Genomic DNA, 22,878 nt, shown 5'->3' with positions numbered 1-22,878 from the left:
TTGTGTGTGCTCTCTCTCTCTCAAAAACCAATAAATAAACATTTAGAAGTTCTTTTCTTGTCACCACATAAATAAATAGATGAAATGTATTTTAATAATACATCTTATTTTACCCAATACGTAAAAGTAATATCACTTTGTCATGTAATCAAATTTTTAAGGTATTAATGAGATATTTTCTTTCCTTTTTAAGACTGAGCCTTCAAAATTCAGTGCATATTTTATAGCCTATTTCAATTAGGATGCTAACTTTTCCTAAGAAACACTTGATCTGTAATTTAGATAACATAAAATTCATAGCTGCAAAAGGGAATTTACATACCCGAGTTGTTCAAACATATTTCAAAGTTTTTCATTGTGACCAAAAAAAAAAAGAATCATTTTCCTTTATATTTGCATCTGCATTGACAAAACTGCTTCAGTATTTTGCATAGATAATAGGTCTTGGTGATGAACAGAAGTGGGGAGGGGGGTCAGAACATATAGGATCTGGGTCTGGGTCCGAGCTGTTGGCCCAGGTCTTAATTTAAGGGAAATTAGAGATCTCGCTGGTCAGTTGCATCGGCCACATCCCAGGGCTCAGGAGACACGTGCACGTAGCACCAGGCAGATATGACAGACAAGTCTCTAGGGTGATAAATGACCATCCCTGGGGTGCGCACAAAGGTCCGTAAGGGCCCAGGGCCATCCACGGCTGCGTCTGGAGGAAATGCCACTTGATGTGAGTCTAGGAGGATGGGTAGGAGATGACCAGGTGGGCTGGCAAGTGGTGGGAAAGTGTCGTCCAGGCCGGAGGAGCAGAGTCCGGAAAGAGTGTGCTAGAAAGTGAAAGGCAGGTTGGGCCAGGGCAGGAGCCTCGGCTTACGGGCGGAAAGCAGACTGCATCTAGTGTGGACAGCACAGCACCGTCTGTCCCGGACTCCAGCTCACCTGAACGGATCTGTGTTGAACAGTCACTCTGGAACCACTGTGGAGGTTGGAGTTGACAAGAAGACAGACAAGGCCAGAAAAGAAACTTGCTGGCAGAATTAATGAGGGTTTCCAGCAGAGCTTTTGGCATGGGGTAAAAGTGAAGAAGCTCCGTGGCCACTGGAGGTTGGGAGGCAGGGAGGGGTTAGGACAGGCAGGATGGTGGCCCAGGCGGCTGGACTGGTTATAGAGGGACACTGTCCCGGTTCTTTCTAGTTTCCAAGTATTTGTAAGTTTTATTCTTGCTTCATTTCCTCTTTCCTGTTCCCCAGCTTTGAGGAGATGAATTCTTACTATTTCTGGATATTTCACTAGAAATCCTTCCAGGCCAGGGGCGCCTGGGTGGCTCAGTTGGTTGAGCGTCTGACTCTTGATCTTGGCTCAGGTCATGATCCCAGGGTTGTGAGATCAAGCCCCACACTGGGCTCCACACTGGGCATGGAAACTGCTTCTCTCTCTCTCTCTGTCTCTCCCTCCCCCACCCCTCTCCCCTGCTCGCATATTCACTCTCTCTCTCTCTAAAATAATAAACAAGAATAATAATAAAAAAGAAATCTTTCCAGGCTATGATAGAATCCCTCTCATGGACTTCCCAGAGGCCCCACCTGCTAATATACTACTGTTTTATTAGGTTAACCCCAATGAGAATCCCAGTATTCAGTATTACTGACATGGGAATTCCTAGGGGGTTGTTGGGAAGGCATTTGGATATTCAGGTGTGCAGGAATCAGGGAGGAAATGGAGCTCCGAGACGCATCAGCTTTGGTGTGGTAGCAGAATTGGTGCTTCTGGAATGGTTTTGCAGGACAGCCCGGGGGCACTGGAACCCCACCAAGCTCTACTGTTCAAGGCACCTTATATGAAATATGTTAGGCAGGCACAATTTTGATATCATGAGGTTCTTATGAGAATTATATGTAAAGCACCTAGCAGTCGGTTATTGGCACATATTTTATTTTTTTGTATTTTATTTTCTTTAAAGTGTATTTATTTTGAGAGAGAGAGAGAGAGAGAGAGCACACATGAGCAGGGGAGGGCAGGGGGGAGGGAGAGGGAGAGAGAGAGAATCCCAGGCAGGCTCCGCACCATCAGCACAGAGCCCGATGCGGGGCTCGAACCCACGAACTGTGAGAACATGACCTGAGCTGAAGTCAAGAGTCGGAAGCGTAACCGACTGAGCCACCCAGGCGCTCCCTAATGGCAACTATTTTAAATTAGTATTATTTACAGTAAAAAAAACTTTTTGGTAATAATTCCTATTAGAATTGTTGCCATAGCAGGACAACTACTAACAGCTGTGTGACTTGTGGCAAATTACACAATGTCTCTAAGTTTCAGATTCCACACTGGACAACAGAGACAATTATAACACGTCTCTCCTCAGTTTGTTACGCAGGTCGAATGAGAGCTACTGTAATGTGATACGGGCGCAAACTGACAGGACAGGAAATACAATTTATTATCGTCAATATTTGGTGGTGGTCATGCGGTGAACTTTGACCTTTCCCCAGAGGAAGGGGAGGCTTTCCCTGAGACACAGAGGGGCAGGCACCAGAGGGAGAGATACAAGATACGAGAAGGAAACCGAAGGGTGTCCCTAACCTTGGTGAGCGGGAGTGGGCGATGAGTCTATGTCACGGGAAGATACAGCCAGATGAAGACCCATAGTGTGCTCACTGAATTTGCCCCGGGAGGTCCTGGGAGATGTTAGGAGGAAGCAGTTTTAGCAGCCAGGAGGCAAGAGGCAGGCGAAAATTGAGTTGGAGGGAGACAGGGGGACAATTAGTGGGATCAGGAGATGGAACCTCAGATGGACTTACGTGCGTGTGGTGTGTGTGCGCACGCACATGGGTGTGTGCATGTGAGTAAATGGGTGTGTGATGTTTTCTATGGGCGACAATTGAAAATAGATGCGGAGGAGTGTTTTAAAATACAGGTTTTATGGGGCGCCTGGGTGGCTCAGTTGGTTAAGCATCTGACTCTTGATCTTGGCTCAGGTCATGATCCCACAGTTCGTGAGTTCGAGCCCTATGTTGGGCTCTGCAGTGACAGGGTGTGGAGCCTACTTGGAATTCTCTCTCCCTCTCTCTCTCTGCCCCTACTCCACTTGTGCTCTCTCTCTTTTAAAATAAATAAGCTGTATATATATATGTATATATACACACACACACACACACACACACACACACACACATACACACACACACGGTGTATTGTTATTTAGGTATGGCAAGGCCAGCAGATGCCAGGAGGAGGGGACACACCAAGGCATTGTGGGGAGGGCACTCAGGAAGCACCCATGTAGGTCAGGAGGGGAAATGTGGTTTTTAGAGCCTTTGTTGTGGTTTCCTCAGGAAGGAAAGGGCAAGGCAGAGTAAACGGGCTTAGGATTGGCTACTTTAAACAATTTCAGCAGGCTCTGGGGCATGGGAGCCATCCCTAGTTGTCTGAGGCATGGCCCTGGGGTGAAAGGTCCTGGGGACGGTGGAGGTGAAGCCCAAATGAAGGGAAGGCCCAATAAGAAGGCCTTTGTGGGTGTGGGCTCCGGATTGGTTCGTTTGCACGCGAAAGGCGTTCTGGCTGGCAAGCTATTTATTCTTTCTGGACATTGACTAGCCCTGGGAAGGGCGGTGTCTCCGGGGTCCAAGGCCCCAGAAGGCACATGTAATACAAAGAGTGAGTCGAGTGTTCACAGCTGAGCCAAGGGAATGGGCAGCGGCCAGTGGGGCCCCTAGCACTTCCCCAGCCTCCTGCAGGGGGCATCATGGATCCACTTCCGCTGGGGAACCACCACCTCAGTGCCTTGGCCGCAGTCAGTTACGCTGCCTTTCCTCTGAGCCTCAGCCTTGCAGTGTCCTGTTGTCTGCCACTGCTGTGCCACACGCAGTGGCACAAGTGAGATAACCTGCGAAGTTTTTCTCTTCTTACCTCATTACACCATATGACAGTGCGCATTCCCTGAGTGCAAGCGTTCATAAGCCGTGTGCATTTCTGGGGTATTTTGTCAGTGAACATATTAAATATTTTCAAGGACATGCATATTGACGGCCAGTTTATAAATACCAATTAAACATTTCTTGGAGCCATTAAATAGCATCACTCTGAAAAGGTGAGGGACTTGCTAGCTTGAAACATCAATATTATAACCATAGATAAAACATCAATAGCTATACCTATAGATAAAATTGAAGTGTTTGGCCTGAAGCTAAGGGCTTCAGAGCTACAAATAACTTGTGACTTAGAACAGGGAAATATGTCACATTAAACTATGAAATGTGGGGCGCCTGGGTGGCGCAGTCGGTTAAGCGTCCGACTTCAGCTAGGTCACGATCTCGCGGTCCGTGAGTTCGAGCCCCGCGTCAGGCTCTGGGCTGATGGCTCGGAGCCTGGAGCCTGTTTCCGATTCTGTGTCTCCCCCTCTCTCTGCCCCTCCCCCGTTCATGCTCTGTCTCTCTCTGTCCCAAAAATAAATTTAAAAAAAAAACAACAAAAACAAACAAACAAACAAACAAAAAAACTATGAAATGTAATATTAGCTATTTCGATTGTTATAACGGAGCTTTAAAATATTAAATATCTTCATGATTGGAATGAGAGCAGGCGACTCAGTTGATTTTGAAATCTCCGTCGTATGTTTCTTATGAAGATTTGTTAATAAACATCGGTGGCTCCTTTTTACAGATTCAAGGAATTCATGAAATTGGTTAAGATCGTTTGCTACTTGCTCTCGTCATAGCTTCAGTGGTTTTTCTGTGCGATGGTTCCTTCCACCAACCCCATTTGGCCTACTTTTCAGAAAATACTAAATTTTAAAAGTCATTTGGAAGTGATTTATTTTAGTTTTAGGATTTGAAACATGAATGTTTAAAATTTTGCCTTTGGGGATTAAGGGGTCTTATTACAGCTATACCCAGAAATGGGCACAAATGTGTCTCTTGTGTGTGTTAGCCTGTGAATGCCATGGAAAAGGCTCCCTTTCTGGTGTCTGCCATCTGGAGACTGGAGTCTGTGACTGCAAACCGCATGTGACTGGACAGCAGTGTGACCGGTGCTCGGTAAGAGGCCTGCTGGTCATTGCGTACAATTAAAGTATGTGTCAGCGAGGTCTGTAATCGATACCTGAACGTTGGTTCCCAGTGAAATGGACTTCATGACTGCCGGAAAGAGCTCATGCCCAAAACACAGCTGGTGAATGCTGTGGGTCCTTGCCTGCGGACCAAGTGTTCAGTCTGTAAGGGGGTGGAATGACGTCGTGAGGACTTTATGATTCTGTGAAACATCCTGTGTTTGACTTGGGAAACATTCTCGTGAGTATTAGTGGCTAACTAAAATGTATCTGTGGCTTCCCCAATTCTGTCCCTCCTGTGAAACAGCATGGCTATTATGGGCTGGACACAGGGCTTGGGTGCTTGCCCTGTAACTGCAGCACGCCAGGCTCCCTGTCGGATGACTGCACGGAGGAAGGCCGATGTCACTGTGTGCCAGGTGTGGCTGGGGAAAAGTGCGACAGGTGTGCGCGTGGCTTCTATGCGTTCCAGGACGGCGGCTGTACACGTAAGCTCTGGAATTCATTATCTGAGACTTTATAGTAATTTCCCGACTTTTCTTGGCGCTCTCCTTTGACTTCTAATTGTGTTAAGTTCCTTCACTTTTTCTCTTTTGAGTGTGTAGGATTTCATACCTTTTTTCTGTTTCCTGGCCCCTGTTTTTCATCTGCCCGGAATCTCTGGTCAGGCTTTACTAATGATGTGAACTTCGATTAGCTTTCGTTTCTTCATCTGTAAAATAGAGAAGCTGATTGTAATCTCCACCCAGGAGTTATTTTAAATGTTGAGCATGGGCATTTGGAACACAATAAATGCCCTGTGGGTATTGGCTGTATCTTCCCGCCTACTTCTGTTTCTCTGTCCCGGTTACCCCGTTTCAGCAGCAGCTCCTGACAAGGAGGAACAGCCACCTCCCGGGAGACACGGACGGGTCTTGGGAACCACGAGGTCTCCGTTAGGAACTAGAAGAATGGTCTAGAATGGTTTGGATAATTAATAAAAGGGAGATGACCTGTGGCATCAACTCGGACGCCTTCCGTCGCGCGGTGGTCCTGATGTGTTACAACACTTTCTGTCTTCGTTGCAGCCTGTGACTGCGCCCACACGCAGCACACTTGTCACCCGGAATCGGGGCAGTGCATCTGCCCTCCTCATACTTGGGGCGCATCCTGTGACGAATGTGAGGACGGATACTGGGGCCGTGACCCAGAGCTCGGATGCCAGGTGTGCGCTGCCATTGACATTTTCTTAACCGAGAAGCGCTTTGCTGGAGCAAATTACATTCCTTCTCTGTCATCCATTCGCTTGACCTCAACCCGGTGAACAGCTCTGTGGTTTGCATTTAAAACTCAGTACAGGTGGGGCGCCTGGGTGGCTCAGCCGGTTGGGCGTCCGACTTCGGCTCAGGTCATGATCTCGCGGTTCGTGAGTTCGAGCCCCGAGTCGGGCTCTGTGCTGACCGCTCAGAGCCTGGAGCCTGTTTTAGATTCTGTGTCTCCCTCTCTCTCTGACCCTCCCCCATTCATGCTCTGTCTCTGTCTGTCTCAAAAATAAATAAACGTTAAAAAAAAATTTAAAAAGTAAATAAAACTCAGTACAGGTTCAGGCATCACCTGAAGCAGCACCTTTAAAGTACATCATTCTAAATTTTCTTCGAGAACCGGCTGTGGAATTGATGGCTGGAAAACTTTATTTTAGTGCCCTTTAAATGTATTCTGCATGTACACTATCTTCCAGGAGAAGGACATAAGTCACTTTGTTGGAGGGTTGTATCCAGTCTTCCTTGGTTCTGTTTTCTATGTAGCTTTCCTCAGTGAAGCTTAGATAGAGGTTGTGTTTTGAAAACAGACTTGACTTTGACCTGTAAGATGATATTGACTTTCAGGTCACAGGTTGGGCCCAGTGCGCATGTGCTGAACGGGGCACAGCCGTCCAGCATGGCAGTCACCGCCTCCCGTTGGCTCTTGGCAAAGTGAATCCATGGAGCCATATTGGGAGAGGCCCACTCATCCAGACCACTTCCCCACACTCAGTGTTCTTCTGTAATCCCCACATGGGTACATTATGAAAATGTAAAAGGTACCTTTTTATTTAGTTAGTTTGTTTTTCCAGGCCTGCAATTGCAGTGCTGTCGGGTCAGCCAGTCATCGGTGCGATGTGCTCACTGGCCGTTGCCGATGTAAGCCAGCATTCGGTGGACCGAGCTGCCACCAGTGCTCCCTGGGGTACAGAGACTTTCCAGACTGCGTGCCCTGTGACTGTGACCCAAGAGGGACCTCGGCAGACACCTGTGATGAGGAACAGAGTCTTTGCAGCTGTGCAGAGGAAACCGGTATCTGCTCTTGCAAGGTAACGGCCCTCGGCGTTCCACGGTCTTCCGCTCTCACGCGCATCATTAGGACTTTTGGGCTTTTGACTACAGTAGAACCTTGGTTTGTGAGCATAATTTCTTCCAGAAACATGCTTGTAATCCAAAGCACTTGTACATCAAAGCGAATTTCCCATAGGAAATAATGGAAACTCAGGTGATCCGTTCCACAACCCAAAAATATTCATATAAAAATGATCACAATACTGTAGTACAATACAAAATAATAAAGAAAATACAAAATGTCAAGAAAAGTAAACAAACTAACCTGCACTTGCCTTTGAAAACCCTTGTGGCTGGTGTGAGGGAGACAAGAGAACGGAGGGTTATAGTGTAGGACGACTTTATCAGCAGTGGGATCACTGCTGTCTATTGGCTCAATGGGATTTTTTTCTTTTTGGGCAACTTTCACAAGGAACCTATCCAGCGACACTTGCTTTTGCCTCCTTTGGAGGATTTCGCAGAAATGTGACACTGCATGGATGATCACTCACAATCCAGCAGTGAGAGAGAGAGAGAGAGAGAGAGAAGAAACATTGGCTCAGTTGGGATCACGTGACATTCGGCATCACTACTAGGAGTAGGTTCTACTCCTATTGCGAGACACTGATTTATCAAGCTAAAGTTTATTAGAAATGTTTGCTTGTCTTGCAGAACGTTCACAGAACAGGTTAGTCGCAATCCAAGGTTTTACTCTATTTACATCAGCAGCTAGGTTTTAGACACTTGGCATGGTTCTCACTGCCTTCTAGGTTTGAGTTACAATTCGGTGTAGGCCCTTCTAGAACACTTCTCTAAAGTGGAATTTTTACTGGTTATTGCAAGTGTCAGATAATGGAACTGAACTGAAAGACACGGAGTTTTCTTTCGTGTTCCGGTTGGCTGAGTAGCCAGTGCGTCTTGAATATTCAGGCAAAACGGGTAACCCAGGGCTTCAAGAAGATGTGATTTTATAGCTGATAATTATTCTTTGGTATGCGCTGGCCAGACTGAAGGCAATTTGTGCTTGTTGTTTTCCCAGCAGGAAAGATTTCAACATCATGTTTAACTCTGTGTGTTTCCACTGGGTTCCCCATTGTGCTTGTGATTAGGAGGTGACTGGCTACCTCCTCTGATCCTTTTCAGGGGCTGGTGAGAGAGAGGGTAGTGGGCTGACCAGTGACTAGGGGTGAGGAAGGGAGCGCCCATGCAGATACGACGGCCCGGGAGCGATGGAAACACCAGTGAATGTGCCTTTGGCTTACCACACAGGTGATGGCAACTTTCACCCGAACAGGACGGGAAGGGCCTGCCTCAGTGATCACCTGGTCTGTGTTCTCCACCTGACGGGCCATCAGAGTCACCTGGGGCCTCGGGGAGGCCTCCCTGGCTGCTCCAGGAAAGGCTCATCAGGCAATCTATATATTGCCAAGGCCTCCAAGGTGATGCTGATGGTTAGCTGCATTTGGGAATCACTGATGGCGTCAGAGGGCAGGCGTTCCTTGAGGTCAGGGAGCTTGCTTTGCCCAAGGAAACGGCTATTTCCGAGACGTGTGCTGCTCCCGAATTAGTTTGCTGTCTGCTCTCATTTCTGTTCCGAAATCACACCTCTTCTTTTTAGGTAACAACAGACGAGTCTGTTGCTTTTTCTCCTTTAGGAAAATGTGTTTGGCCTGCAGTGCAGCGAGTGTCGAGCCGGCACCTATGCTCTCCGCGCCGACGACCCTCTGGGGTGCACCCCCTGCTTCTGCTTCGGGCTGTCACAAGTCTGCTCAGAGCTCGAGGGTTATGTGAGGACCCCGGTGAGTGGTGCGCGCGGTAAAGTGTGCTGTTTTCAGCACCCTCCCCACCGTGGAAGTTGGGTGATGGTGGGGGAGACAGTCAAGCACTTTAAACTTTGCTCTGATGGCATCAGAAATTCCAGGAAGCTGACCTGGGTTCGCTGTGAATCGGAGCTCTGTTTTCTGCCGTCCGAGGAAAGAAATGAAGCGGGGACGGGAAGGCACCCCGTGTCGCTCCTTAGCTAATCTGTCAAAAGCTTTACTTGGCGAGAAGATAAGACTGCAACGCACCACAGCCTCCTTCATAGGATTGAATCCTGCCCCAGCGTAGCAGTAGCTTGGCCCAAAACGCAATAGTGTAAAACACGTGCAGTTTTCACCTTAACCCAGAGGTTTGAGTTTGAAGGAAACATCTGTGTTACTCCTGTTTTAATAATGAAGCTATCTCGTCTGTGAAACGATAGTAGAGTCTGACAAATCAAAGGGGAGGTGTGAATTCGTGTCCTAAGGTGTCTTTTTCTTTCCTTCCATGACTAGATAACGCTGGGCTCGGGTCAGCCGCTCCTGCGTGTGGTTTCTCAGAGCAACCTCAGGGGCACAACCCAGGGGGTGTATTACCAGGCTCCTGATGTCCTCCTGGACGCCGTGACTGTCAGGCAGCATATTCACACGGAGCCGTTTTACTGGAGACTGCCAGAGCGGTTCCAGGGAGACCAGGTGAGGCCCACGCCCAGCCTAGGACTGGTTCTCATTTCCTGGGAGACTCGGGTCTCGTCCGAAATCACAATGGACTGTGTTAGCCTACTAGTAACCGAGGGGGTTATTAGTTCACTCTTCTAAGTGGGGTTGGAGAAGTTTAACACTTAGCAAAATCCCCCCATGGGGCGCCTCGGCGGCTCAGTCGGTTAAGCATCTGAGTTCAGCTCAGGTCACGATCTCGCGGTTCGTGGGTTCGAGCCCCGCGTCGGGCTCTGCGCTGACAGCTCAGAGCCTGGAGCCTGCTTTGGATTCTGTGTTTCCCCCCCCCTCTCTCTCTCTCTCTCTCTGTCTCTGATTTCACAAATATTTTTCATTGTTCTTAATGTAAGCTCAGTGCAAACCTAGATGCTGTGTTTCCTCTTAAGAAATTGCCAGTCGTTGGTTGGGAAGGGGGATGGGGTGTAAAAACCTACTATAACAGAGTATTGAAGGCCTCACTTGCATTTTTGTTTAAATCAATTTGAGTGTGTGAGTGAATTCACCCAGATCTTTAAAATTGGCAAATATGTATCCAGTGTTCCTATAGCTGTAGGTTATTTTTAATTCAAAGGAGTTTGAAAATAATCAGGATCATTACCACACAGATTTGTTACTTTGGTGCTGCCCTCCATGGGTGCCAGCAAGAGGAAATTCTGGAAGGTGATGGACCTGTCTGTGGTGGCCTTGATGACGGTGGTGGCTTCACAGGTGTATACTCATCCCCAGACTCGTGGAGTTGTACAACTTAATTGTGTACAGCTTTTTACATTCCAAACATGCCTCAGTTAAAACAAACAAAAAAAGGAACCTATAAAACATCTCTAACTTTAAAAAAACAAAAAACAAAACCAAAAAAACTAGGGCACCTGGGCGACCCAGTCGGTTAAGCGTCCTACTATTGATTCTGGTTCAGGTCATGATGTCACAGTTTGTGGGTTCGAGCCCCGAGTCGGGCTCCGCATCGGCAGTGCGGGGCCTGCTTGGGAGATTCTCCCTCTCTCCCTCTCTCTCTGTTCCTCCCCTGCTTGTGCTTGCTCTCTCTCAAAATAAGTAAACTTAAGAAACAAAACAACAACAACAAAAAGACTATAGCCTGAGTCAACATAATAATCCATAATTAAGTAGAATTAAAAGGAAGGAAATTCCAGACAACCTATCCCACCCATGTGATGCGCGATTTCTTTCAAGTGGCAGCAGGCTTGTGGAGAAAGCTTTAAACCAGCGCACATAAGAGGTGTAAGCCATTTCCTGTCCCACAGCTCCTGGCCTACGGTGGCAGACTGAGGTACAGCGTGGCCTTCTATTCTTCCAATGGCATGGGCACCTTCAACCTTGAACCCCAGGTGCTTATCAAAGGAGGCCGGACCAGAAAGCAAGTCATCTACGTGGATGTGCCGGCACCGGAGAATGGCGTGCGACAAGACCAAGAAGTGGGAATGAAAGAGGTGACGGTGTCCCCTTTTCGCATATGTCCCTTAAGGGTGTGAATTTAGCTCTGGGGGCAGTGGAATGGCATGCTGCCAATACGAGAGCAAGAAGACCTGGAGATTAAAATCCCAGCGGGTTTGGTAAGATTTGTGAAAACAGTCCCAAGTTTCAAGTTCTCAAGAACTGTATACTAGGTTTGTGTTACCTTGGTGCAGATTGCACCCTAAGTCCTCCATCGCGATACCCATGTCTCCATCTGAGTGGATGTAATGGCGCAAAGTCTCTGGACTTGCTTGGACCTGGCAGGTGCGTGTCCACTTGCCTGGTGGAGGTCTGTGGACGGTTCACTGTTGACCTGCCGTAGGTGACCCCTGTCTGCTGACAAACGAGGCTGGCGTCACTGCCGCCTGGGAGGTGACCGCAGAGCCGCCTCCGTTGTGTTCACTCTCCTGCGCGGGACGGGGCTCACTTCTGCAGAAATTGACCAGAGGGTTACTAAGTTCACAAGCCCCTGAGGATTTGTAACCTGAATGTAATTGAATTGTGTTTCTCCCCCACAGAATTTTTGGAGATATTTTAACTCTGTTTCTGAAAAACCTGTCACACGCTCCGATTTTATGTCTGTTCTTAGCAACATTGAGTACATCCTCATCAAAGCATCTTATGGTCAGGGATTACAGCAAAGCAGGTACTTGGAATCTTCTAGAATGAAAAACAGATAGTCTTAATTTGAAACCAAACTGAAGAGATTTGATTCACCCTTATTACTTCCTATATTTATTAGTCTAGATATATTTGTGTGCCTCACCAAAACTTTGTTAAATATTAATATTCTGAAATGTGTGGGAAATGACCTAGATTATCCATCCTCCAATTAATGTGGATATAAAATGTGAGTACCTAATGGTGAAATCTTAGCTGAGGATGAAATATAAAGAAAACAAAACAGTTCTGTCATCTTCTGTTCTGCCCTTGAACTGAGATGACGTTTCTTTGTAATAACATCAAGAATGCTGTCACCTGCGCAGTTAGTGCTTATCCCATAAAGAAAGCTGCTCAGTTATGGCCAAACTACTCCTTCCAGTTCTGGGTGTGCTTTCTGGAACCTTGTTTGTAAGGTCTAAAATGTTGGCTGGGGACCTTCACCATGTAATGACAGTAATGATGGGCTTTTACACATTCCCTTTATAATCGTGTAGGAGCTACTCCCAAACCGGCAGGAAAGCTCTGATTTAATACATGAGCAAATTCATTAGGTAATGTGCTAGGTCTCTAGAAAGTGTCTTTTTAAATATTAATGTCCCCTCTCACACTTCGTGGTTTCACAGAATCTCAAATATTTCCATGGAGGTTGGCAAAAAGGCGGACAAGTTGCGGCCGGGACAGAAGGCGGCATCCCGTTTAGAGAAGTGTCTCTGTCCTCCTGGCACGGCTGGGTTCTCCTGTCAGGTACACGGCTGGGTCCTTCTGTCATCGGGCACACGGCTGGGTCCTTCTGTCAGTTAGGGAGACGGTGCTTAAAACCCACTACCTGGTTCTGAGTGGAGATCTGCTTGTTACAGCAACTCCCAAGTGATCAGAATTTGTATGGATTGTATCCTTTTTCTCTTTTAAAAAATTATGGTTAAATACGCATATACAAATTTTACTGTCTTAAACATTTTTAAGGGTATTGTTCAGTAGTGTTAAGGGCATTCACGCTGTACAACCAACCTCCAGGATTCTTCAACTTGCAAACCTAAAACTCTGTACCCATTACATGGGAACTCCCCAGCCTCCCTGCCCACAGCCCGGCAATCACCTTTCTGTCTCCGAATTTGACCACGCTAGGTCCTTCATTTAAATGGAATCCTGCAGTATTTCTCATTTATGACTGGCTAGCCTAATGGATACTGCGTTGACCGTTTTGCCTGTTGTGAATAATGCTGCCGTGAATATGGCCACGTGTATCTCTCCAAGACCCTGATTTCAGTCCTTTGGGGTTTATACCCAAAAGTAGAATTGCTCGGTCATGTGGTAATTCTGTTTTTAACTTTTTTGAGGAGCTGCCCTACTGTTTTCCACAGCACTGCGGCATTTTATATTCCCGCTCACGGTGCACAAGCGTTCCACTTTTTCCGCATCCTTGACAACTCTGATTATTTGCTGGTTTTTTGATGGTAGTTCTCCTGGTGGGTGTGAGGTAGTATCTCATTGTGGTTTTGATTTGCAGTTCCCTAACGATGGGTGAGGTTGAGCGTCTTTCCAGGTGCTTATTAGCCATTGTATCATCTTTGGAGAAATGTTTAGTCAAGTTGTGATACTGTCATTTATCAGAAGAAAGATGTATTTGGTCTTTATCCCCTATTCCTAGCACAGAGTTCTTAAATGCCTGGAATTTCCTAAGTGATGAGATCTGTAAATGTGTCTTTTGTTATGTTAATGAGGTGACTTTTGGAAAGCTCCTAGATCATGTAAGGATGGAGGCTGGTCACCAGAAGAACCTGCCATGTGGTTGGAGGACTTACAGTCTTACCCCCAGACCTCAGGGGAGAGGGGAGGGACTAGAGGTTGAATCAGTTTCCAGGGGCCAGTGATTTTCTCAATCGTGCCTATGTTAAGGAAGACTCTGTAAAAACCCAGAAGGATAGGGGCGCTGGGTGGCTCAGTCCGTTAAGCGTCTGACTTTGGCTCAGGTCATGATCTCATGGTTCGTGGATTTGAGCCTCACGTCGGGCTCTGTGCTGACAGCCCAGAGCCTGGAGCTGCTGCGGATTCTTTCTCCATCTCTCTCTGCCTCTCCCCAGCTCATACTCTGTCTTTTGCTCACTCTCTCTCTCAAAAATAAATAAACATAAAAAAAAACAGGATAGAGTTCAGAGAGCTTCCTAGTTTGTCAACGCTTGGTGAGCCAGGAGAGGGCATGGCAGCTCCAAGCCCCTTCCCCGTATCATGCCCTCTGCATCTCTCGCATCTGGTTATTTCTGAGTTACATTCTTTTATAATAAACCAGTGATCTAGTTCTGAGCTCCACCCTGGCAAATTAATTAAACTCCAGGAGGGAGTTGTTGGAGCCTCCAATCTATAGCTGGTTGTCAGAAACACGGGTGACAGCCTGGATTTGTGATTGGCATCTGTAGTGGGGCGGGGAGGGGCAGACTTCCAGAACTGAGCCCTTAACCTGTGAGATCTGATGCTATCTCCAGGTAGGCAGTGTGAGAATTAAATTGTCAGACACCCAGCTGGTGTCCAGACGTTGCTTGGCGTGGGGGAAAAACAAACCCACACAAAGAACTGGCCACAGAATGTACTGATCAGAGCTGCGGCTCAGAAGTGGAATTGGTGGCAGACTGGCTAGAAGTCCTTCGCCCATTGTGTAATCATGTCCATTTCCTTTTACATCCGCTCAGGACTGCGCACCTGGTTACCACAGAGGGGAGCTGCCGCAAGGTGGTGGCCGAGGACCCCGACCTCTGCTCGCTCCTTGTGTGCCCTGCAATTGCAACAACCACAGCGATGCCTGTGACCCCGAAACTGGGAAGTGCCTGGTACGTGTGTTTGTGTGGGTGATTAGAGGAGGCACCGAGTCTTTGGATTTCTGGTCCAGAGTCCTATAAAGATCTTGGTTTAGAGGGAGCTTATATTTAGTGTAAACTACACATAAATTTCCTTCCAAAAGGCTAAGAGGTCTGATGCTGTCAGTGCGAAGTCTTGTGTAAGTTTTAGTTCTGTGAATTCGTGTGTGGGTACCAACTGGGGAATTAGTTACATGTACTTGCAGTACTGGTGGTTATGGTGAGAGTAGACGAGACCTTTGTGTCCCAGAACCGGGAGGGTCACCTGGAGGTTTTAAAATAAGTTAATGCCAGCATCGCAAATTTATTTCTCTCCTCGCAATTTTTTTTTTAAAAAAACTTATTTTCGGGGCGCCTGGGTGGCTCAGTCGGTTAAGCATCTGACTTCAGCCCAGGTCCTGATCTCACGGTTTGTGGGTTCCAGCCCCGCGTCGGGCTCTGTGCTGACCGCTCGGAGCCTGGAGCCTGTTTCGGATTCTGTGTCTCCCTCTCTCTCTCTGCCCCTCCCCTGCTTGTGCTCTGTCTCTCTCTCTCTCTCAAAGATCACTTTAAAAAAAAATTAATAATACTTAATTTCTTGGATGTCTTCGTATGCGTTCGGTTCTGAGATACCTTTCCCTTGTTTTTAAAACACAAAATTCAAAATTCAGAAGTTGAGGATATACCTGGCTTTACTGAGGGATTTGTGAATTGGGGGGGGGGCAATCCCATCTGTTGAGTAGAGGGGAGCTCCAAGGAGTTATACAAAATAGAAATTTTTTAGGAGGGAGGGTGGGGCAAGGAAGTTATTATCAAAAAGAAAGGATTGCTCCAGAGGCAAGGTCACTTTCCACTGGGGGGAGGGCAGGGAGTCTGATGAGGTGGGTCACCTCCTCTTCCTTTTTTGGGGATAGAGAAGGGCCTACATAACAGGGTACCTCACTGGTGCTGATGAGAAAATTCCCGACTGACTGGTCAAATACATTTCTGGGGGAGACTGAAACTGTAGTCAGGCTAGGTATTAGGTCCAGTTTGGCGTCTTGGCCTAAGTGGTGCCATTTTGGGCCCATGGTTCTCTTTTTAACAGCCTAGACCAAGATCGGTCCCGGAAACCTAAGGAGAATTCTGGTCACAGAAAAGGAACACGTGGGCCAGATGGAAGTCTTGAGGCCTTGCTGAGGACAAACTCTTGTGTCTGTGATTTCGCTTAAGCTGACAAGGCCTTATTGATAGCGTAGAATAACCTGATATTCTTTCCCCGCTCTGGAAATCTCATTTTTAAAATAATAATTCTTGGAGAAACATGGGTTACTTGTATAAATTGCGCCAAGACTAACTTACCTCAAGTAAAATAACTCATTGACAGGAAATGAGCTGCCCACCGAGAAAGACATACCTGAAGCCGTAAAGGTCCCAGGTGTGGCTTAATCACAAGGAACAGGACAGGGAAATTAGGACAGGGGGCTCCCAGCCGACCTGCAGCCACTCTAGACCTGTCTTCTTCTGTTTGGAAGCATTTTTTCGTACGTGGCCTGTAAAGGTCATTCGCACTAGGGACGCTGCTGAACCGTCGCAGTGTGCAGGTGAATTTCGATGCTGAGGCGCAGCAGGGTTTTCCTCAATTAAAAAGGTATCTATTAACCTTTGCTGACTTCATTATATATGTGGAATTAAAGAATTGTTCCAGTTCTACCAGGTAAAATGGACTTAATGAAGATGCAAATAGCTGCAGCACTATTAAAAAAAATTTATTCACTTTAATCAGCTCATGCTCCAGGCAAAAAGTAAGGTCCTAATCGAGAAAATGAGAAAATCTCATTTAAGGATTTAAGGAGGATTGATGTCAGGCAACTTAAATCGAGACGTGATTAGCGGGGAAGGTCCCTTGGCCAGTCATGGGGACAAAGGTCTCATGGACACGTGGTTCGTGAGTTCGAGCCCCACGTGGGGCTCTGTGCTGACAGCTCGGAGCCCGGAGCCTGCTTCGGAGTCCGTGTCTCCCTCTCTCTCTCTGCCCCTCCCCCACGTCCTCTGTCTCTCTCTCAAAGATAAGTAAACATTAAAAAAAGGTTTTTTTTTAAAGTTGATCAGTTCTTTCATGCTGTATCTTTCCTTGGTACAGCTAACTATTTTAACAAGATTAGGCACTCTTAGGGCATTAAATTATTACCTTGCCTTTCCTGGCCCAAATTCACCAGAATAAAGTTGAGCAAATGACCGGTTGATTTGTACCCAAGGAAGAATACAACCTGCTTAACCCAATCCAGGAAAGATTGTGGTGAAGAGTGTCACCAGTATCAACAAAGACAGATAGCTTTTGGACAGTTCCCCGCTCTGGGAGGAAACGTTTGCCAGATGTTACCTGGAACCCATAAGAGCTCACACCTGGATTTGTTCGTTAAATTTTGCAGTCCACAACAGTGGATACGTATGCTCCAAGATGACTTAGGTCTGAACTACACTATTCACACCAAGCAGTTATTTAACGTATGTTTACCCACCTCCAGCAATGGGAGCTCAGCTCATCTTTGGGCAGCCCTGATCATTCCTGGAATTTAGTGCCCTGGCTTGTCTACCCATTGGTGCACTTTTAATCTTTGGAGCCATTGAGACAAACCAGTAGTTCAAATTTGTTCATGAAAGATGGCAATGTTTTGTTTTTTTTTTTAATTTTTTTTTTTCAACATTTATTTATTTTTGGGACAGAGAGAGACAGAGCATGAACCGGGGAGGGACAGAGAGAGAGGGAGACACAGAATCGGAAACAGGCTCCAGGCTCCGAGCCATCAGCCCAGAGCCTGACGCGGGGCTCGAACTCACGGACCGTGAGATCGTGACCTGGCTGAAGTCGGACGCTTAACCGACTGCGCCACCCAGGCGCCCCAAGATGGCAATGTTTTAAGAAATAACTTGTAAAACATTAACTTCCTCTTTCACATATCAAAGGCCCTGAATCTCCAGTCCTCCTGGTCAAATATCCTTAGTTTATATGCCTGATGTTTCTATGGAATGGTTGAATCCATTCCCCATCCTGAGGTTCAAGTATCATGCCCACAGCCCAGCACCTTTTCTCCAGGTATGGGTGGGGCATCTCTCTCTCTGACTTTAGGTGTCCCATGAAGGCAGCCCGTGGGTTTTGCCAGTCTGGTCACTGCTGCCTCTGCTGAGCTGATTTAAGATGCTTACACTCCGTCCACATGTTTAACACCGAGTCCTTGCTCTTTGAACTTGGGGCCTTATCTTTCCTCTTCAGTCTTCATCTTGTGAGGTCTCTTTTGTGGTTTAGTGCAACAGTGCACTTCTAGTTGGCAAAATCTCTTTTAAGCACTTCCTGTGGATTATTACGTAGGTGGGCATCCAGACCATTTTGGATCTGATTTAGTCACTCAGCATATAGTGTCCCCCCTCTTCATGTCACTGGGACTTCGATAGTATCCTAAAAATGATTGGTCAGACATGTGACCTGGAAAGGGGTGGGGAGACTGAGGAACACCAAGCTATCCTGGGAATTCCTTTCCTTGGGGACTCCCTTCCAGGAGATAACCCTTAACGCTTTTGCCCTTGAAAAACTGACCAGCCGAAATTCTTAATTTGAGTTCCGGAAGATGGCGGCGTAGGAGGACGCGGGGCTCACAGCGCGTCCGGCCGATCACTTAGATTCCACCTACACCTGCCTAAAGAACCCAGAAAACCGCCAGAGGATTAGCAGAAGGGAGTCTCCGGAGCCAAGCGCAGACTAGAGGCCCACGGAAGAGGGTAGGAAGGGCGGCGAGGCGGTGCGCGCTCCACGGACTGGCGGGAGGGAGCCGGGGCGGAGGGGCGGCTCGCCGGCCAAGCGGAGCCCCCGAGTCTGGCCGGCAAAAGCGGAGGGGCCGGACGGACTGTGTTCCGACAGCAAGCGCGACATAGCATCTGGGAGGTCAGAAGTTAACAGCTCTGCTCGGAAAGCGGGAAGGCTGGAGGACAAAGGGAGGGAGAGCTGCTGAGCCCCCGGACGGCAGAGCTCAGCTTGGCGGGGAACAAAGGCGCTCGCCAGCGCCATCTCCCCCGCCCATCCCCCAGCCAAAATCCCAAAGGGAACCAGTTCCTGCCGGGGAACTTGCTCGCTCCGCGCAAACACCCAACTCTGTGCTTCTGCGGAGCCAAACCTCCGGCAGCGGATCTGACTCCCTCCCGCTGCCACAGGGCTCCTCCTGAAGTGGATCACCTAAGGAGAAGCGAGCTAAGCCTGCCCCTCCAGCCCCCGTGCACCTTGCCTACCCACCCCAGCTAATACGCCAGATCCCCAGCAACACAAGCCTGGCAGTGTGCAAGTAGCCCAGACGGGACACGCCACCCCACAGTGAATCCCGCCCCTAGGAGAGGGGAAGAGAAGGCACACACCAGTCTGACTGTGGCCCCAGCAGTGGGCTGGGGGCAGACATCGGGTCGGACTGCGGCCCCGCCCACCAACTCCAGATATACACCACAGCACAGGGGAAGTGCACAGCAGGTCCTCACCACGCCAGGGACTCTCCAAAATGACCAAACGGAAGAATTCCCCTCAGAAGAATCTCCAGGAAATAACAACAGCTAATGAACTGATCAAAAAGGATTTAAATAATATAACAGAAAGTGAATTTAGAATAATAGTCATAAAATTAATCGCTGGGCTTGAAAACAGTATACAGGACAGCAGAGAATCTCTTGCCATAAAGATCGAGGGACTAAGGAACAGTCACGAGGAGTTGAAAAACGCTTTAAACGAAATGCAAAACAAAATGGAAACCACAATGGCTCGGCTTGAAGAGGCAGAGGAGAGAATAGGTGAACTAGAAGATAAAGTTATGGAGAAAGAGGAAGCTGAAAGAAAGAGAGATAAAAAAATCCAGGAGTATGAGGGGAAAATTAGAGAACTAAGTGATACACTAAAAAAAAAAAATATACGCATAATTGGTATCCCAGAGGAGGAAGAGAGAGGGAAAGGTGCTGAAGGGGTACTTGAACAAATTATAGCTGAGAACTTCCCTGAACTGGGGAAGGAAAAAGGCATTGAAATCCAAGAGGCACAGAGAACTCCCTTCAGACGTAACTTGAATCGATCTTCTGCACGACATATCATAGTGAAACTGGCAAAATACAAGGATAAAGAGAAAATTCTGAAAGCAGCAAGGGATAAACGTGCCCTCACATATAAAGGGAGACCTATAAGACTCGTGACTGATCTCTCCTTTGAAACTTGGCAGGCCAGAAAGGCTTGGCACGATATCTACAGTGTGCTAAACAGAAAAAATATGCAGCCGAGAATCCTTTATCCAGCAAGTCTGTCATTTAGAATAGAAGGAGAGATAAAGGTCTTCCCAAACAAACAAAAACTGAAGGAATTTGTCACCACGAAACCAGCCCTACAAGAGATCCTAAGGGGGATCCTGTGAGACAAAGTACCAGAGACATCACTACAAGCATAAAACATACAGACATCACAATGACTCTAAACCCATATCTTTCTATAATAACACTGAATGTAAATGGATTAAATGCGCCAACTAAAAGACATAGGGTATCAGAATGGATAAAAAAACAAGACCCATCTATTTGCTGTCTACAAGAGACTCATTTTAGATCTGAGGACACCTTTAGATTGAGAGTGAGGGGATGGAGAACTATCTATCATGCTCCTGGAAGCCAAAAGAAAGCTGGAGTAGCCATACTTATATCAGACAAACTAGACTTTAAATTAAAGGCTGTAACAAGAGATGAAGAAGGGCATTATATAATAATCACAGGGTCTATCCACCAGGAAGAGCTAACTATTATAAATGTCTATGCGCCAAATACCCGAGCCCCCAGATATATAAAACAATTACTCATAAACATAAGCAACCTTATTGATAAGAATGTGGTCATTGCAGGGGACTTTAACACCCCACTTACAGAAATGGATAGATCATCTAGACACACGGTCAATAAAGAAACAAGGGCCCTGAATGATACATTGGATCAGATGGACTTGACAGATATATTTAGAACTCTGCATCCCAAAGCAACAGAATATACTTTCTTCTCGAGTGCACATGGAACATTCTCCAAGATAGATCATATACTGGGTCACAAAACAGCCCTTCATAAGTTTACAAGAATTGAAATTATACCATGCATACTTTCAGACCACAATGCTATGAAGCTTGAAATCAACCACAGGAAAAAGTCTGGAAAACCTCCAAAAGCATGGAGGTTAAAGAACACCCTACTAACGAATGAGTGGGTCAACCAGGCAATTAGAGAAGAAATTAAAAAATATATGGAAACAAACGAAAATGAAAATACAACAATCCAAACGCTTTGGGATGCAGCGAAGGCAGTCCTGAGAGGAAAATACATTGCAATCCAGGCCTATCTCAAGAAACAAGAAAAATCCCAAATACAAAACCTAACAGCACACCTAAAGGAAATAGAAGCAGAACAGCAAAGGCAGCCTAAACCCAGCAGAAGAAGAGAAATAATAAAGATCAGAGCAGAAATAAACAATATAGAATCTAAAAAAACTGTAGAGCAGATCAACGAAACCAAGAGTTGGTTTTTTGAAAAAATAAACAAAATTGACAAACCTCTAGCCAGGCTTCTCAAAAAGAAAAGGGAGATGACCCAAATAGATAAAATCATGAATGAAAATGGAATGATTACAACCAATCCCTCAGAGATACAAACAATTATCAGGGAATACTATGAAAAATTATATGCCAGCAAATTGGACAACCTGGAAGAAATGGACAGATTTCTAAACACCCACACTCTTCCAAAACTCAATCAGGAGGAAATAGAAAGCTTGAACAGACCCATAACCAGCGAAGAAATTGAATCGGTTATCAAAAATCTCCCAACAAATAAGAGTCCAGGACCAGATGGCTTCCCAGGGGAGTTCTACCAGACATTTAAAGCAGAGATAATACCTATCCTTCTCAAGCTATTCCAAGAAATAGAAAGGGAAGGAAAACTTCCAGACTCATTCTATGAAGCCAGTATTACTTTGATTCCTAAACCAGACAGAGACCCAGTAAAAAAAAGAGAACTACAGGCCAATATCCCTGATGAATATGGATGCAAAAATTCTCAATAAGATACTAGCAAATCGAATTCAACAGCATATAAAAAGAATTATTCACCATGATCAAGTGGGATTCATTCCTGGGATGCAGGGCTGGTTCAACATTCGCAAATCGATCAACGTGATACATCACATTAACAAAAAAAAAGAGAAGAACCATATGATCCTGTCAATCGATGCAGAAAAGGCCTTTGACAAAATCCAGCACCCTTTCTTAATAAAAACCCTTGAGAAAGTCGGGATAGAAGGAACATACTTAAAGATCATAAAGGCCATTTATGAAAAGCCCACAGCTAACATCATCCTCAACGGGGAAAAACTGAGAGCTTTTTCCCTGAGATCAGGAACACGACAGGGATGCCCACTGTCACCGCTGTTGTTTAATATAGTGCTGGAAGTTCTAGCATCAGCAATCAGACAACAAAAGGAAATCAAAGGCATCAAAATTGGCAAAGATGAAGTCAAGCTTTCGCTTTTTGCAGATGACATGATACTATACATGGAAAATCCGATAGACTCCACCAAAAGTCTGCTAGAACTGATACATGAATTCAGCAAAGTTGCAGGATACAAAATCAATGTGCAGAAATCAGTTGCATTCTTATACACTAACAATGAAGCAACAGAAAGACAAATGAAGAAACTGATCCCATTCACAATTGCACCAAGAAACATAAAATACCTAGGAATAAATCTAACCAAAGATGTAAAAGATCTGTATGCTGAAAACTATAGAAAGCTTATGCAGGTAATTGAAGAAGATATAAAGAAATGGAAAGACATTCCCTGCTCATGGATTGGAAGAATAAATATTGTCAAAATGTCAATACTACCCAAAGCTATCTACACATTCAATGCAATCCCAATCAAAATTGCACCAGCATTCTTCTCGAAACTAGAACAAGCAATCCTAAAATTCATATGGAACCACAAAAGGCCCCGAATAGCCAAA

General features: G+C 46.3%; 1 protein-coding gene across 1 annotated transcript in view; it reads left to right on the top strand.

Annotated features, from left to right (window-relative positions):
- The window catches only part of LAMA1 (laminin subunit alpha 1), a 147,590-nt gene that overhangs the window by 58,430 nt on the left and 66,282 nt on the right, over positions 1–22,878 (top strand). The window contains 10 exon segments of the mRNA XM_049620411.1: positions 4,918–5,024; positions 5,343–5,523; positions 6,103–6,239; positions 7,128–7,364; positions 9,021–9,164; positions 9,681–9,860; positions 11,141–11,326; positions 11,870–11,997; positions 12,638–12,758; positions 14,699–14,836. Coding sequence (XP_049476368.1) covers positions 4,918–5,024; positions 5,343–5,523; positions 6,103–6,239; positions 7,128–7,364; positions 9,021–9,164; positions 9,681–9,860; positions 11,141–11,326; positions 11,870–11,997; positions 12,638–12,758; positions 14,699–14,836 — 1,559 coding nt within the window.

Source organism: Panthera uncia (genome assembly GCF_023721935.1).
Source record: "Panthera uncia isolate 11264 chromosome D3 unlocalized genomic scaffold, Puncia_PCG_1.0 HiC_scaffold_8, whole genome shotgun sequence".
Taxonomy (NCBI): Eukaryota; Metazoa; Chordata; class Mammalia; order Carnivora; family Felidae; genus Panthera; species Panthera uncia.
Note: the sequence above shows the minus strand (reverse complement) of the source record. Positions and strands in the feature narration are given on the sequence as shown.